We start from the raw sequence: 18,186 nt of genomic DNA, 5'->3' as shown, positions 1-18,186 counted from the left end.
TTTACATTTTGCATCAGAGGCAACAGATGAAGTACACAATTAACCAAAGACAAAGAAGTCAGTTCTAACTTTTTTTTTTTTTGCTTGAATACATAGAAATTAAATGCATTAATTATCCTGGGAGTATTCTAAGCTTTCTTTCCCTACAACCACTCATTTATTGGACTGTGCTTTGTAGGGTTCAAAATCAGTACCTCCCAAGTGAACTATCGCCATTCCATTTCTTTATTATTCAGCCAAATATACCTTTTTTTAAAGATTTTATTTATTTATTTATTTGTTTGTTTATTTATTTATTTGACAGACAGGGATTACAAGTAGACAGAGAGGCAGGCAGAGAGCAGAAGGGAAGCAGTCTCCCTGCTGAGCAGAGAACCCGAGGTGGGACTCGATCTCAGGACCCTGGGATCATGACCTGAGCCGAAGGCAGAGGCTTTAAGCCACTGAGCCACCCAGGCGCCCCCCCCAAATATACCTTTTTAAAGGGCAATATTTTTTTGGACTAGGGCCTGGGAGGTTAATGTGCTAAAGGTTTAACGTATACAGGAATCCCCTAGTGAAGTCTCACTTGGGTATTGAGTGACGGAAGACCATCAGGTTATCTATCTGCACACCTCCGTGTGATCAGATGCATTAGGTGAAGTCAGCCCAGTGCTGGGTGTGTACGACATGTGGATGTTTGGAAAACTTCTGGGATGAAGAAACACCTTTTTTTGGATCCAGGTACTTGGCACAAAAAAAGGTTTGGCTTTAATAATTTGTAAAGTAAAAACCAATCTGGCAATCATGATGTTGGACTTTTCTAGTACTTTTTGTGTCTAATAAGCTCAAGTGAGTGAATCTTTGGAAGCAGGTTAACTTTCCTAAACTATTGAAAGGTGGGACTCTTCCCCAAATCTCATATAACATATTTATTTAGAAACGAACACATGGAGGAGAAAGGAAGGGACAAAGGAACTAGTATCTGTTTAGGTTCACTACATGCTAAGTATTTATATAGTAGGTGACATAGGTAATGATTTTATTTTATTTTATTTTATTTTTTATTTTTTTATTTTTTTTTTTTAGGTAATGATTTTAAATTGCCATTCCAACAGTGTGAGAGGAGTGTTAATATCTTGATTTAACAGATGAAGAAATTGAGATTGAGAATTTTCCTCTCTGGCCATAATTATGTAAAATATCTAAGGGGCGCCTGGGTGGCTCAATGGGTTAAAGCCTCTGCCTTCGGCTCAGGTCATGATCTCAGGGTCCTGGGATCGAGCCCTGCATCAGGCTCTCTCCTCAGCAGGGAGCCTGCTTCCCCCTCTCTCTCTGCCTGCCTCTTTGCCTACTTGTGATCTCTGTCTATCAAACAAATAAATAAAATCTTAAAAAATATTTTAAAATATCTAAGCTTTCTGACATCTGATGGAAGAAATCCATGCTTGCAGGTGAGTGACTCATCAATGACCCAGATTACAGAGTAACCCCCAAGAGAAAATACACCAGGACTATTCAGGGACACTTGGGTTGGATAAGACATTTGTCACTCTGCTGAGGATACACCACACTCTCTCACATCTGGCCTTCAGCTCAGGAGAGGCCACAGCCCTATGAGTAGAGCAGAATTACCCCTTCTGAAAATTCTGGGTTCTGTGTAAGACCAACAAGTCCAAAGATGGAAGTCTGCAGACAGACTGGGGAGTCCGAGGAACAGAGCCCCTTGCTTTAACAACATTGTGTAAGGGGAGGACCTTAAATCAGGAAAGGGCTCTCTCTTCAACCATACTTATGGGAAATAAAGACCCTACAAGGCAGCCTGGTGACTTTACCATCCTAGTGCTGTGTGACCAAGCTTAAGCCACGAGGCAATATTCTGGGCCAAACCATGAGCCCGTAAGGAGGCCAGGCCTCAGATCCCCAGCCATGTCTTTGGTGAGTGGAAGACAGGCCCACAACCATGGTGGGAGCAAGGGCAAAGAAAGGATTCAAGTTCTTAGTAAGGTTTCTGTCCACTAGCCCTGGGGCAAAGTGGTACCTGGTACTTCCCTCAATCTTCTCTCACATGGAAACAAGAAGCATCAAGAAGCATTTCCTAAGAATACTGTGAGAATCTTGAAATTGCCTTGTTCACATACTACCACAGTAGAGATCTCTTAGAAAAGCAAAGCTTCCCTTCAGGTACCTCCCACAGCAGGTGAGAGGAGGTGAGGTTGGTGATGGAGGGTGTCACCTGGGCTAAAGCCAGGTGGTATGGCTTTAGAGGTATGACATCTCTGACAGCTGTCCTAGTACTGTGCACATCTCAAATATGATCATGACCCAGCGAGACTCAACGATCCCTTGGCCATTCCATTAAAGACCATGTCAGGGCTGCCACTGTGGTCATTTCTAGAGGGTGGACCAGTCCAGGAGAATCATAATAAAGCCAGTTATGGAGAACAGCCAAGAGCCAGAGGCTGAGAAAGGAGTAGATGATAAGAGATCAGGAGAGAAAACCCAAGTCTTTGCAAGGAAATTTATTAAGCCCCATTCTCTACATGTCAGGGAACCTGGAATAGGGCCATAAACATAAATAAATCCTAGCCCTCTGCTTTCAAAAAACTCACAATCTAATGGAAATAAAGAGGTAGGGAAATGGGGAGTGGTGGATCAGGGCAAGGGCCAGAGAAGGGAAGAAGCAAGAACTCTGGCAAGCTGATACATGGGAAGAGGGTGATGGGTGAGCTTGGCTGTCTTGGAAGAGGCAGATGAAGAGTGGGACAAGGGTAGGGCTGAGTGTCACACCAAGGGATCAGAAAACTATGCAGCTTGTTATTGGCTAAAGTCAACCCAGATCTTCCAGAACTTAGTTGCCTTTTTTGGTACAATCACTCTGCACCAAACTGGGCCACCTTGTCTTCAAAGGATACTATCTTCTATGTTAGAATAGAGTTGATTTGCAGCCAGCCTGGAAAAGATCTATTTTCATCTCTGGAAACACCTGGATATCTGGCTCTGACTTTTGGGCAAGATAGGGGCAATGGTATTTGTGACAAGCTCTTTTAAGTCTGAAACTCCCCTGGCAACCCCTTGAACCAGTTTACTGATGGTTTTCAGTGGTATAACTGGTTGGTCATCCCGGCTTGATCACGAGACCAAAGGGACATGACGGCCCCTGGGGGAATTTCAGCCTTGAGTTCTCACAGAGTGAAGATTTCTTGAACAGATCTTGGTGATTCAATATGGAGGCAGGTCTATATGGGAATGAGGAGGACCCTGCAGAGAGTGCCTGAATGTCTCTTAAATCCCCAGTGCTTGCCTATATGGTCTTCCTGCATCCTTTGCTTTAAATAAAGGCCTTATGTGACTATACTTAGTGGAGACTTGTGAATCCTCTCAAATATCTAAAATGATTAAATCTTTTCACTGCCTGACTCAAGGATTGCAAAATCAGAAGCCTCCAGGGGCCAGGTCAGGAAGTGAGGATAGTCAGCCAGGCACACCTAGTAAGGAAAACATGCCCATCTAAAGGGAGCAGCCATATCCAATGTTAGCCAACTGCTGTGTTATGTAATATGGATGCTGTTTTAAGGATTTTAAAAAGCAGAAAAATCTGGAGAAAAATCTGGATTTCTAAATAAAATTCTTTGCTTTATAAAACACTTTAGCAGCACAAAGGAATGATATCCAAGATCTATAAACAACTTCTTAAACTCAACACCCAAAAAACATAATCAAGTCAAAAAATGGGCAGAAAACATGAACAGACACTTCTCCAATGAAGACATACAAATAGCTAACAGACACATGAAAAAAAATGTTCATCTTTATTAGAGGAGATTCAAGTCAAAACCACATTGAGATACCACCTTACACCAGTTAGAAAGGACAAAATTAACAAGACAGCAAACAACATGTGTTGGAGGCAATGTGGAGAAAGGGGAACCCTCTTACACTGTTGGTGGGAATGCAAATTTGGCGCAGCCACTTTCGAAAACAGTGTGGAGATTCCTTAAGAAATTGAAAATAGAGCTTCCCTATGACCCTGCAATTGCACTACTGGGTATTTACCCCAAAGATACAGATGTAGTGAAAAGAAGACCCTCTGTACCCCAATGTTCATAGCAGCAATGTCCACAATAGCCAAACTGTGGAAAGAGCCCAGAAGCCCTTCAACAGATGAATGGATAAAGAAGATATGGTCCATATATATAATGGAATATTACTCAGCCATCAGAAAGGACGAATATCTAACTTTTGTATCAACATGGATGGGACTAGAGGAGATTATGCTGAGTGAAATAAGTTAAATAGAGAAAGTCAGTTATCATACAGTTTCACTTACTTGTGGAGCATAAGGAATAACACGGAGGACATTAGAAGGAGGAAAGGAAAAGTGAATTGGGGGAAATCGGAGGGGGAGATGAACCACGAGAGACTGTGGACTCCGAGAAACAAACTGAGGGTTTTGGAAGGGAGGGGAGTGGGGGGTGGGTGAATCTGGTGGTGGGTATTAAGAAGAGCATATATTGCAGGGAGCACTGGGTGTTAACCGTGACCCTGAATCTTGGAAAACTACCTCAAAAACTAATGATGTACTGCATGGTGACTAACATAACACAATAAAAAAAGAAAGAAAAAAAAAAAAAAGCACTTTAGCGGCAAAGCAATTATTTTCCTCCAGTGTTTGAGAAGCCTGTATGGCAAGAGAGCTATACAGGTTTTAGTAGAACGTTAGGAATGTGAATATTTATATTTTCATTAAAATAAAATGTTTCTCGTGGTTCAGATCTCTTCATTTTTCTATTCCTATGACAACTTGCCTTAATTTGGCATTTGCCTTTTTATTGGGTATCAATTACCCCCTGGATAGTACTATTCAATGCTCTGGATTTTGTTGTTGTTGTTGTTGTTGTTTAAGATTTTATTTATTTATTTGACAAAGAGACAGAGAGCACAAGTAGGCAGAGAGGCAGGCAGAGGGAGAGGGAGAAGCAGACTCCACTGAGCGGGGAGCCCGATGCAAAACTTATCATGACCTGAGCCGAAGGCAGCGGCTTACCCGACTGAGCCACCCAGGCGCCCCAAAGCTCTTTCTCACTGTGGAGTTTTCACACTGTTTTTGTTGTTGTTGTTGTTGTTGTTCCACTTCCTATGTTCTTTATTCATATCTTCACATGGGTGACCTCTTCTCATACTCCAGCCACAGGCTCCGAGAGGCCTTCCCTGATCACCCATTCATAGTGATTCTCCTTTCAAAGGTGGAATCAGGCCAGTAAGAAGGCCATGGACTACATTCCAAGGGAGCAATGCTGACAGCATGGGCCCAGGGTGGCAGGTAGCAGTGAGAGGGGTAAGAAGTGGCGGATTCTGGATGGGTTTAAAAGTGGAGTCAAGAGAATGGATGGTATTTCAAGCAGGGATGACCAGAACCTCCAAAGAAAGGTCGACAGAGAAGAAATCCCAGGACCGAGTACTGAAATGTTCCAGTGTTTAAGGGTCAGAAAGATGAAGAGAAGCCAATAGTAGAGACTTGGAAGGACCAGTGGGGGAAGAGGGGCAGACAGCAAAAAAACTAGAAGGGGTCCTCAAGGCTGAACATCAGTAGGACTGGAGAACTCCACAGAGTGAGCTGGAGACAGAAGAAGGGGCCTTTGGGTATTAAAATATGCTAGAGAAATTGCTCCCCTACGTACATACTCAACCTTAGGGAGTCGATCATAGTTAATTTAAGATGGCCATCTTCATCCAATTCCTCTCGCCAGTGGTTTATTCAGGGAAAGAGATAAGACATATGGGGATATTTGTCAGAGCCTTCTGGGCAATATTTTTGTGCCTAATAAAAGCAGAAAAAGCACTTTTTTGCCACCGTCTCTTACTTTCTGCTTGCCAAGCCAGCATGGGAGGAGGGGGCGCTTCGAGCTTCAGGGATCGCCTTGTGACCATGAGGGAAAGGGAAGGAGAATGACAAGAGATGCCGGGCCTTATGCGCGGACATTAGTGAACCGCTGACCCATGCCTAGATCCACCCAGTCTGGGAATTCTTGATACGTAAATAAACATCTCTACGATTCAAAGCCATTGCTGTCAGCAACTGAATGCATCCAAGATACATACTGCCTCCTAACAAAAAAAAGATCATAAATAAAAGATCATCTGATTGATTTACACAGTCTTCCTTAAGAGCAAAAGACAAGACAACCTGGTATAAAGCAAAGAGCTCTGTGCCAGATGTCAGGGGACCCAGGCCCCACTCTCTGCGTGTCTGACCTTGACCAACTCACCCGCTCTTGGGGCTCAGTTTCCTCTGGTTAGAGACGAGTATTCCTTTGTCCCTTTCACTTCTAATATTAGAGGACTCCATAGTGTTATCATTAATGGCTTATGCCTTATAATCTGTCATCATATCTCCTTTCAAGGATAACCCTTCCTTTTCTGGGACTTCCCTTTCTGGATTGGTGAGGCAGAGGGGCCAAGGAGAGGATAAAACTTCTCTGGGTCATCTCCTGCCTATCCCCAGCAGACTCTGAGTCCGCAAAAACGCCAGCAGTGAAACAGAACATGCTCACTCAGCACATTCGCGCAGCCCCAGCTACCCCCATGGAGTAGAAAGTGTCCACGTTCCGTCCGTTCAGTGGACCCCATGGGGCATGTCAGACGTGATTACAAGCCCAGGACCACCCAACCTGACGCTCCCTTCCCTCATCCCTGCCGGGCTACTATTTGAGACTTTTTCTGGAAACTGAAACAATGCTCCGCAAAATGAAAGCCAGCTCATCTGGGCTTGTGCCGCCCATGATTTATAAATAAAGAGGGATTTTTACAACCACTGGCCTACAAAGGACCATTTTGACCCACTGAGCCACCCAGGCGCCCCTACAGAGGACCATTTTAGTTGAGCAGTTATGAACTCCATTTCGGACATGCTTCTTGGCAGTGCGGGTATGGGGGAGTTCTTTTCTCTGCTGCTCTGGTCTCTACAGGGTGAAGGATCGTTCCCTGGGAGCCTTTCCATGACCTAATACAGGAGGGCAGCATGGCTCCTCACTCTCTGGACAGTCTACTTGGGTTGATGGCCTATGCCTCAGGGGCTGCTGTGAATCCCCAAAAAGTCTGCACCTGCCTTTCTGGTGCAGCTGGTTGGGACGTGGACTACATCCTGCTCTCACCTACAGAGAGGGGCTATGTACCCCACTCCAGCACTCCCATGGGGACCCCATGTTTGCATTGTACTGGAATGATGTATTTCATTTAAAAGGATTTTTTAAGGTTAACGGCACCTAGAATCAACTTCCAAGGATGGGACAGCAAAGGAATGGAGAAGCAATAGACTTTGAAGTCAGACCTAATCATTGGTTTCAAGTTCTGGATAGGATTTGAGTGGTTAGTAGTAATGGTAGTATTACTAACTACTTATGACAAGTTACTTCAATCTCTTGGAGCCTAACTTTTCCCAACTATAAAATGCTGAAAGCAATGCTTTCCTTGCAGGTTGCTCTAAGGATGAGAAATGTCATACAGAAAAGGCCTAGTCCAGAATGGTTGCAAGGGAAGTTATATTATCAGATTATAGCCCTTGGTGGGAGCAATTATGATTGGCTTTCAGATGAGAAGAAAGGTCACAGAGGTTGTACCAGGCACTGGGAAATAACTGAATTTTTAGCACCGGTTCTCCTTTGGCTCTGGATACACCTGTGCAAGAGAAAATAACTGCCCAGCCTCATCACTGGAGAGTAACCCCCGGTGAAGATGAGTGGCAGTGACTGACAAACAAGACAGGAAAATGGCTTTAGGAACTGAACAGTAGCCCAGCAGGAGGCATCTCCAACCTCATTTTGCTCATCATGTAAATGGGGGATTATTGCACTGGCCATCTCATAGGGTCATTTAAAATTCAGAGTATCCATGAACACCACTAAAGATTTGTAAAGCACAATGGGGTGCCTGGGTGGCTCAGTGGGTTAAAGCCTCTGCCTTCAGCTCAGGTCATGATCTCAGGGTCCTGGGATCAAGCTCCACATTGGGCTCTCTGCTCTGCGGGGAGCCTGCTTCCTTCTCTCTCTCTGCCTGCCTCTCTGCCTACTTGTGATCTCTGTCAAATAAATAAATAAAAATATATAAAATAATAAATAAATAAAAATAAAAATCTTTAAAAAAATTCTGTAAAGCACTGTGCAACAGGAAACGTGATTTTCGGGTGCAACCCCGTTTTCTCGTGCTGACCGAGGTGCAAGAGAACATCCCAGCTCTCATCACAAACACAAGAAGGAAGCCTTTCAGGGACAGTTTCTACTGAGAACCATAAGCAAAAACCCTGATCTCTCAGCAGCTCCCACTACGTCTGAGAGTCTGTAAAATGCTTAGTTCTGGAACCTGGCTGCACCCGGAATGCGCCCACACCCCACCCACAGAGATTCTGACCGAATTATTCTCGAGCAGGGCCTGTCTGTGTAACAGCTCCGCAGGTGACCTCAGGGGCAGCCGGGGCTGAGCATGCTTGTCTAGAAGTGGTTCTCGGCTGGAGCCCATTCCCTCCCTCCCACCCACCCCACTGCACCCCTCCCTGGGGGACCCTTGGCCACATCTGGATATACTTTCGGTTGTCCTAAGTGGGAGCTGGGTGCTTTGGGCATCTGACGGGGTCAAGGCCCGGGATCCTGCTAACAGCCTTGAATGCCCAGGGCAGGGCTCCAGAGCAAAGAATTATCTAGCCCCTAAATGGCAATTGTGTGTACTGTTGAGAGGGACCACCCAGAGGACTGGTTTAAAACAGGCAGTTGCTGGGGCACCTGGGTGGCTCAGTTGGCTAAGCATCTGCCTTTGGATCAGGTCATGATCCCAGGGTCCTTGATTGAGTCCCACATCGGGCTTCCCGCTGAGCAGGGAGTCTGCTTCTCCCTTCGACCCTCCCCCTTATGCTCTCTCTCTCTCTCTCTCTTTCTCTCAAATAAATAAATAAATAAGTCTCTCAAAAAAAAAAAAAAAACACAGTCTCTGACTGTACCGCACAATATGGCTTAGCAATATTTCTGGTCCCTCCTTCTCCCTGCTTTCCAAAACCTTCTCACTCCCCCATCAGGAGATAGGATCTATTTCCCCTCCCTCTTGAAATGAAAAAGGTCTTTATGACGGCCTCAACAAATAGAATGCAGAGGAAGTAACACTGCCTACCTTCTCAGACTTTGTCACAAAAAATCAATGTGGATATACACACACACACATACAGACACACAAATGTATGTCTGTATGTGTGTGTGCATGTATGTGTGTGTGTGTGTGTGTGTGTGTGTGTGTGTATATATATGGCTACATATCTCACATCTTCTTTATCCATTCATCAATTAGTGGACAATTGGGCTGCTTCCATAATTTGGCTATTGCAAATAATGCTGATATATAAACATGGGGGCATATGTATCCCTTTGAATCAGCGATAGACACACACAGGAATATTACTCAGTCATAAAAAGGATGAAATCTTGTCATTTGCAATGACATGGGTGGATCTGGAGAGTATTAAACTAAGTGAAGTGAGTCAGTCAGAGAAAAACAAATAACCACATGATTTCACTCATATGTGGAATTTAAGAAAAAAAAATGAGGAAAGGGAAAAAAAGAGAAGACAGAGGCAAACCAAGAATCAGACTCTTAACTATAGAGCACACACCCACGGTGACCAGAATGGAGGCGGGTAGGAGGATGGCTGAAATAGGGGTCGAGCATGAAGGAGAGCACTTGTCTTGATGAGCACCGGGTGTCACATGCAAGTGTTGAATCACCATATCACACACCTGAAACTCAACTACACTGTATGTTAAATAACGAGAATTTAAATAAAAAACTTAAATGTATGGCTTTTGCTTGTCTCTCTCTCTCAGAATAGGCACCTTGGCCACCCTGAGCCAACAAGGATGAAATCTAGCTGTCTTAAAAGCTACTATGTTGGGGCGCCTGCGTGGCTCAGTGGGTTAAAGCCTCTGCCTTCGGCTCAGGTCATGATCCCAGGGTCCTGGGATCGAGCCCCGCATCGGGCTCTCTGCTCAGCAGGGAGCCTGCTTCCTCCTCTCTCTCTCTCTGCCTGCCTCTCTGCCTACTTGTAATCTCTGCCTGTCAAATAAATAAATAAAATCTTAAAAAAAAAAAAAAAAGCTACTATGTTGGTGTAGAGAGACCATAGAACACAAACAGCCCCCAGCTGGCACCAGCCACGCCTTCAGATGATTCCAGCTCCACCTTCTGGTTGCCCCTGGTAATGACAAGTAGAGCAGAGGCCAGATGTCTGCCCAGACGGCGGGTTCATTAGCAAAGAAAATCATGTGAAGGTTTTGTTTCTACAAGGAAGAAAGGTTCTACAAGGTTTGTTTGTTTGTTTGTTTGTTTGTTTGATGCGCAGCAATATACAGCCAGAACAAAGCCCATGACGATTCTGTGAAAGATCCATACCAGGCAAGGTCCAATCCTTGATTGGACCCCTGATATCAAAGGCTTTATATACTTTTACAGGGATTGGGCTACTCACATACTGAGCCCATGCCCAACCCTGCAACTTCCTCTCCATCTGTAATAAGTATGTCCGTTTACTTAGGAATTTCCCTCATTCATTCCTGTTGTAATTTCCATGGGACTCTCTTTCTTTTAGTCAGCAGGAAGCTGGGAAGGGTCCACCGTAAATCCACCAGCTTAAGGAGTATTTTTGCAATTGTACAGAAACACTGGCGTCAGTGGACCCAATGCAGGCAAAGGAGGATGCCATTGGTTTGCCCTACGTGTCACCAGTACTAAATGCAAGCGGGTGCATTTAGATGCCAACAAGCGGGTGTCCTTTGAAAACACCAAACACAATCCTGAACTACCTACATTTAATGTCATTCCTTTGAATGATTTTTTACATATAACTGGAAAATACCTCCATGTGAGCTAAAAGGGCATTAAAAAGAAATGTGAATTCATTCGTCAATCACGTAAGAGCATGGAATCTCAGAGAAAGACTTCAGAGCAGCCTGATCTCAGGCTCCAGTCTTTACACGGTCTTTGTTTTCTTCATATTTGGGCCAGAGGGATAATATTGGATGTGGCATTTCAAGTTCCCCTGTGCTGTTTTATATTTCATATCTCTTGCATGAGCTCCAGTTCTGCCTTTAGAATAAAACTCATTGATCTGTGTCAACTACCCTTGCATTAAAAAAAAAAGCAGAGCACTGGGTGTTACACGCAACTAATGAACCATTGAACACTACACCAAAAACTAAGGATGTACTCTATGTTGGCTAATTGAATTTAAATCTTTAAAAAAAGCAAAAAAATAAATTTAATTATATACATGGTACAGTTGGACATTAAGTATTGCATATCTGCCCCCTCCCTAATTTTTAACTTTTTTAAGTGGACGTCAAAAAAATAAAAGCATTTCGCTCTGTCCCACGGCGTGTGGACAGGCCTTGATAGACTCATCTATCCTCAAAATGTTCTGAACCACATTCTGAAAACAAGGAGTTACTGAAAGCCCTGGCCTTGCATTGATCTTCTTTGATATACTGTTCGTAAGGAAGATGTGGTTTTGAAAACAAAGTAGTTTTATTCCATAAAAAATATTCCTTAAGCCCAAAAAGTAGTATGCAGAGTTTTCCTTCTTGTTTGATAGTAAGCTACCAAGTTACCCTTCACATAATAATGCTAATAAGTCAGCACACATATATAAAAGAACAAAATTCACTCAGTACTATGACTCGTGGGCTTTGTGTGGCCATTGAGCAGAGGGATCCCAGGCACGTGATAATATTCAGTAGTTCTAAAAATAATAACGAAGGAAGATTTTCTTTTTTTTTTTAAAGATATTATTTATTTATTTGACAGAGATCACAAGTAGGCGGAGAGACAGCAGAGAGAGAGAGAGAGAGACAGGGAAAAGGAAGCAGGCTCCCCGCCGAGCAGAGAGCCCAATGTAGGGCTCAATCCCAGGACCCTGAGATCATGACCTGAGTCGAAGGCAGAGGCTTTAACCCACTGAGCCACTCACATGCCCCAAGGAATATTTTCATTAACAAATGAATGCATTCTCCTCGTGTTGAAGGAAAATGACCACTTGATACCAAACAGAGCAGAGCCTTCAATGCTAACAACATTTTCACAGACTTTTTCTTCCCCAAGTGAGACAGTTCTAGATGAGCGACCCACTAAAACGCAGCACTTGAAGGAGCTCAACTCTCATCTTTCTAAAAGCTCAGGAGAGAGTCAAGAAGAGAATGAGAAGACAAGTCACAGGTTGGGAGAAAATTTTTGCAAAAGACACATCTCGATAAGGGACTGTTATCTGAAACGTGCAAAGAACCCTTAAAACTCAACAAGAAGGAAATGACCTAATTTTAAAAATGGGCCAGTCACCTTAACAGACACTCACAGAAGAAGATACATACTTGGTAAGCAAGTGTGTGAAAAGATGTTCCACATGGTGTGTCCTCAGGAAAATCAAATTGAAACAACAAGGAGACACATCTACAAGAATGGCCAGAAAACAGAACACCAACAGTGCCCAATGCTAGCTAGAGCGTGGAGCTACAGAAGGTCTCATTCACTGTTGGTGGGAATCAAAGTGGTAGAGCCACTTTGACAGACAGTTTGGCAGTTTCTTATAAAACCAGACGTATTCTCATCATATGATCCACCAATCGCATTTATCCAAAGGAGTTGAAAACCTTGGTCCACACAAAAATCTGCATGCAGATGTTTATAGCAGTTTTATTCTAGTTGCCAAAGCTTGGAAGCAACCAAGACACCTTTCATAGGTGAATGGATAAAATAAGTCGATCCCAAAATTGCAGTACATCCTGACAGTGGGATCGTAATCAATACTAAAAAGACATGAGCTATCAATCCATGAAAGGACATGAGGCAAATTTAAATGCACATTACTAATTGAAAGAAACCACTGTGAAAAGGCTCCATCCTGTATGATCTGACTATAGAATATTCTGGAAAAGGCACCACCTTACGGAGACAATTTAAAAAAAAAAAATCAGTGGTTTCCAGGGATTGGAGTTGGGAAAGGGCTGAATGGGTAGAGAACAGAGGAATTTTTAGGGCAATGAAACTACCTTGCATGATACTATAATAATGGACACATGTCATTGTGCATTCTTCCAAATGCATTGACTGCATAACACCAAGAGTGAGCCCTAAACTGAAAGTCAAATACAAGTTTTGGGTGATAAGGATATGTCCACATAGGTTAAACAATTATAACAAATGTATCACTCTGGTAGGGGGGCTATACTGGTCATGGGGGGAGACTAGGTATGTGTAGGGGCAGAGCCATGCAGGACATCTCTGTACCTTCCTCTCAATTGGGCTGTGAACCTAAAACTGCTCTCAAAAAATTAAGTCATAAACACACACTAGCATGCAGATGCACACACACACACACACACACACACACACACACAGAGAGAGGGAAGGAAAAAGACAAAGAACTAGGCTAGCACAGAAGAGAGGAAGCCTTGTCACCAACCAATGTAAGGCAGCTTGACCTTAAAAGTCTGCAAAAAATAATTTGGCCTGAAAAAATATGCAATGTCATCAACTGAGAAGATCTAGCTGTGAATTTAGGTGGTTTATCATTACCAAGCCATCAGGTTAGTATAATAACAACCATATAATAAATGATAATAATAATAATAACAACAACAATGAAGATATCTTGAGCATCAATTATATGCAAGCCCTGTTTTAGGCAAGTTAAATGCATAGAACTCATTGAATCCTCTCAATACTCTATAAAGTAAATCCCGTTGTCATCTCCATTTTGCAAACAAGGAAACCAAGGCACAGAAAAACTAAACCACTTTTCTCAAATCACCCTCCTAAGAATTAGCAGAGCAAGGACCCAAACCCAAGGACTCAAACTCCAGGGTGCATGGAGCTCCATTACGTCACTGCAACTATAACGTTACAAATGCAGGGAAGGAGAATGTCAGGATACAAAATAGCAAGGCCTAAGAGTTGTTTAGGCTTTGTGCAGTGCTGGCTGCTTTACCAGCTTTATCTCATTCAGTCCTCACAAAAAAAAAAAAGAAAAAAAAAATGCTTTCCCTTTATTGTATCTATGGGAAACTCAGAGAATTTATGACTTGCCCAAGGTCACTAACTGATCAATGACATAGCCAGTGGCCAAAGCCTCGTGGCCAGACTCCAGCGCCCACAGCATCATTTCTCACACCATGCCACCTCTCTGTTGGAAGTAACCTATGGTCCTCTAAACAATCTACACAGTGCTTGATGACATGGAATGAAGTCCTGCCCCGTGGCACAACCTCTTTTCCAAAGACCTTGTAGGAGAGAAAGGCAGGATGGTGGAGTAGAATGAGGGAAGATTTGAAATCAGACAAACCTGGGTTGAAATCCCAGCTCTAGCAATTACTGTGTGACCTAGAATATAGATCTCTGAGCCTATTTCCTGACATGTACAAATGGGGAGAAACTCCTCTCATCACTATGGTGACCCTGAAGGTCAAATGAAGCAGTGTGTGAAAATGCCGGCCCCTGGAGACCTTCCCATCATCTACAGCCCTGGATCCATTTCCTTGACCACACGGGGCGGGGGGGGGGGGGGGGGTGCGCCCATAAGTGCATAGGAAGTCCGTCTCTGCTCAGGTAGCCTGCCTGCCCTCGGGCTGAGTCATAGAGTCTTCTTGGCAAGCCCCGAAAGAAAAATTGCACAAATACGAGCTCTCCAGATTAGGACCACATTCCCTCAACTCCCAGCATTTGCCCTGGGAGCCATTGGGAGCTCCAACCATACCACAGCTCTGTTAATGAGGCTGCCAAGCAGCGGGGTGGCAGAGAGACCAAGAGGGCATGAAATCGTTGCTGACATTGCCAACTTGGCCTAACAGGGACCCAGGGTGGCAGTTGAAAATACCACAAAGCAAATTAAAGGCTTGCAAATGTTTAGATCAACTGGGGACTGCATGGTTTGGTTTGGGGCTTGGGTTTGTTTTGTTTTTTGCCTTTACCAAAAAAAAAAAAAAAAAAAAAAAAAAAAAGGATTCAAACTTAAAAGCACACAGCAGAATTTTTTAAATAAAAATACAATTTAAAAAAGCAACTAGGGGCACCTGGGTGGCTCAGTGGGTTAAAGCCTCTGCCTTCGGCTCAGGTCACGATCCCAGGGTCCTGGGATCGAGCCCCACATCGGGCTCTCTGCTCAGCGGGGAGCCCACTTCCTCCTCTCTCTCTCTGCCTGCCTCTCTGCCTACTTTGATGTCTATCAAATAAGTAAATAAAATCTTTAAAAAAAAAAAAAGCAATTAAAATTCTAATGGTGTTTAAAAACTTCTGGTGATAGCTTTGCTCCTTAAGTCATTCCTACTATTTGTACATACTCAATCTCTTTCAGTTCCCTACTGGTCATATATGACACAGTTTAATCATTTTAAATGGCCCCTTAGTTACACATAAGTGGATTAAACAAATTTTTAAAAGCTTCCAGGAATAACTCTCTATTGCGGGTATTTTCTTTATTTCATATTCCAATCTTATCCAGAGTAGCTTTAGACTCCAGGCTGAGCTCAGAGCCTAAAGATCTCACAACCCTGGGATCGGGACCCTGAGATCAGGACCGGAGCAGTAACCAAGAGTTGGATGCTTCTGATTATACCACTGCCAATCCTTGCTTTAATGTGAGTCCTGGGGAAGAGAGCCCTACAAGGTATTTTGTAGCACTTATCTCTATAGTAATTAAAGGACTCTCTGTGTCTGCTAATGCCTACTTGTCCTGCTGTGTGTGAGTCCCTTGAGAGGTCAGGACTATGTCTATCTGGTTCAATATTTTCTCCCCGAGGACAGAGCACAGAGACTGACACACAGTATACACATAATAAATAATTGTTGTATAAATGAAGTAAGTTGCTAGAAAGGTTTTGAATTCTTAAGGATTCTTAAGAACATGACTCATAGTAAGTTCTCAATAATTATATGTTTGCTAAGTAATCAACTGCATGGACTCTACATCTAGAGAATGGGTTTGTTTCCAAGGCATTGAATGACCAAAACAAATCCTTGTTTGTATTATTACACCATATCACTGGTGTCCATCTTCCCTCTAACTTCACAAAATCCTCTTTGTCTCAGGCCCTAATATCTGAGGCTTGGCTCTCATGGTGCCAGTCTCATTACTGATTTGCAGGGCTGGTCCTCCATCCTGTGGAATCCATCTGTGCTTTACAGCGTGGCTCCCAATGGCCAGCAGGGGATCTGGGGGTAAGCTCAACCTAGAGTGCATCCCCAAGGTACGTAGGCAGTCTGCCCACTAACACTTGCATACAAGAGAAATTGGGGACAGATGCCACCAGATTCTCTAGAGAGAGCTGGGAGGAAGAGGCCTTCTGGCCTACCACTCACAAAATGTATTAGTCATTTGGATATGGAAGGTGGTTTAATATGAAGGTGAGAGAAGTTTCACCCTCAAAAAGGCAATAAGGCTTGGAAAAAGAACTAAGAACTTTAGAGTTAGAGAGACTTGAGCAAGGATGCAAATTATTACACTTATTCCCTGGGTAAACTTGAGCCAATTAATTTTCTCTGAGATAAAAATGCCTTCAAGACAAATGGAGGTAAAGTGAGAGCTTTGCAAGGGCATCGTGGCAGACTGCAGGTGCCCAATAGTGACAGGTGCTATACAAATTTTACTGCTCTTTCCCCTTCATAATTTAACGCCACAAAGAGAATGATCTTTGGAAATTTCTACTTACCAAGCATTCCTTTTTTGGAACTGGACAGACACATGTCCTTCTCTGCACTGGGCAGGGCAAAACTCACCACGAACACCTCCACTCCATCAGCCATCAGGGCCAAACCCAAGACGAAAAAAAGGATCCACTGGAAACGCCCATGGCCGCACTCATCAATGATGTTCTCGTACTGGTGGGCCAACTGCTCCTCATCCTCCATCCTCTCCGCCATCAGGTCAGCCTGGCCCCGAAGGCCATCTGCCCTGGAGGGCGCCATCTTGGCTTGCTTGGCCTTGACATCATCTGGGTGAGGGATGCCCTGGTACTCGCCCTCATAGATCTCATCGTCCTCATCATGGCCCTCTGTAACATCACTCTGTGCGTCCTCCTCTGGGTTGGACTCGTTGCCACGGTAATAGCCGTCACCAGCGGCATAGCCCTCATAGTTGTCCTGATACTTGTAGTCATCCATCCCTTGGGTCCGGGACTGCCGGCTCGCCTCTCGAGCTATATCTCTTGCACCGTGGTAGAGGTTTGGATTATTTCGATAACCATCATCCATTCTATGCACAGAGGCGTTAAAGGTAGAATCTGTCTGTGTGACTTCTTGGGTGATTCTCCTCCTTGCTTCCCAAACAGATCAGACTGACGCAAAGACAATGTAAGTAACTTTTCACATTCAATATATATGGCAAGTCTTTGGAAAGTTCCAAATTCTGGTCTGGTCTCCTTCAGTGACCCAGCAGAATTTTGTGGGGAGATGTTGATTAGAAATGGGGCCAGCTGTTTTCCTTGACAAGGAGCCCACAGGACTTGGTAGCTTGCTAGCAGGACTGATTTGTTCTGCTATTGAAGGCTATGCCCTGGGAGTACAGAAAAGGGAGAGAAGAGTGTCACAAAATACGGAAAGTCTGAAAATACCCTCAGAAGGAAACAAATACGTTTACAAAGGCCAGCACGAGGTGGAGGAAATTTTGATCAGACATTTGGATTCATATCAAATGAATAAGGACTGAATCAGCGAGACAAAGGAGAAGAGGAGAAACAACAGTGGCCAGAGAGGCCCTCGGAGGTGCTGAGTAACCTAGGAAAGGGGTCAACTCGTACAAAAGAAGGAAACAGAAAGTGGCCAAGGGATTCTCAAGACAAGACGATTTTGTGTTATGGGATTTTCTTTTAGAATTTATCAAGCCGGTGGCAATAGAGCATGTGTATTACAGCTCAGCTTCTGTTAGAAAAATGCCAGCTTTTCTGACTTTGTTATGAGGTGGCTGTGCGATTTTATATCTAGAATGCGGTGGCAAACCTCCAGGACCATTTCTCCAAAGGCCCAGCTCACTTTGAGACTCAGCACTTTGGTTCAAGGGCCCCTCTGATCTTGTCCTTGGCTGAGCTAAGGAGGAAAAGCTGTTGAAAACCCAGAGCTGGAGAGCTCGATGCTGCTACATCAGGGCTGTGTGACCGTGCTTACTTCTCTCTGAGGCTCTGCTTTCTCATC

General features: G+C 43.9%; 1 protein-coding gene across 6 annotated transcripts in view; it reads right to left on the bottom strand.

Annotated features, from left to right (window-relative positions):
- SV2B (synaptic vesicle glycoprotein 2B) overlaps positions 1 to 18,186 on the bottom strand; it is a 180,996-nt gene that overhangs the window by 52,760 nt on the left and 110,050 nt on the right. For all 6 annotated transcript variants that reach the window (XM_059180062.1, XM_059180063.1, XM_059180061.1 and 3 more), the window contains exon 2: positions 16,710 to 17,551. In XM_059180062.1, coding sequence (XP_059036045.1) covers positions 16,710 to 17,250 — 541 coding nt within the window. In that variant the 5' untranslated portion in view covers positions 17,251 to 17,551. The remainder of the gene's footprint in view (positions 1 to 16,709; positions 17,552 to 18,186) is intronic.

The sequence above is a fragment of the Mustela lutreola genome, chromosome 7 (genome assembly GCF_030435805.1).
Source record: "Mustela lutreola isolate mMusLut2 chromosome 7, mMusLut2.pri, whole genome shotgun sequence".
Lineage (NCBI taxonomy): Eukaryota > Metazoa > Chordata > Mammalia > Carnivora > Mustelidae > Mustela > Mustela lutreola.
Note: the sequence above shows the minus strand (reverse complement) of the source record. Positions and strands in the feature narration are given on the sequence as shown.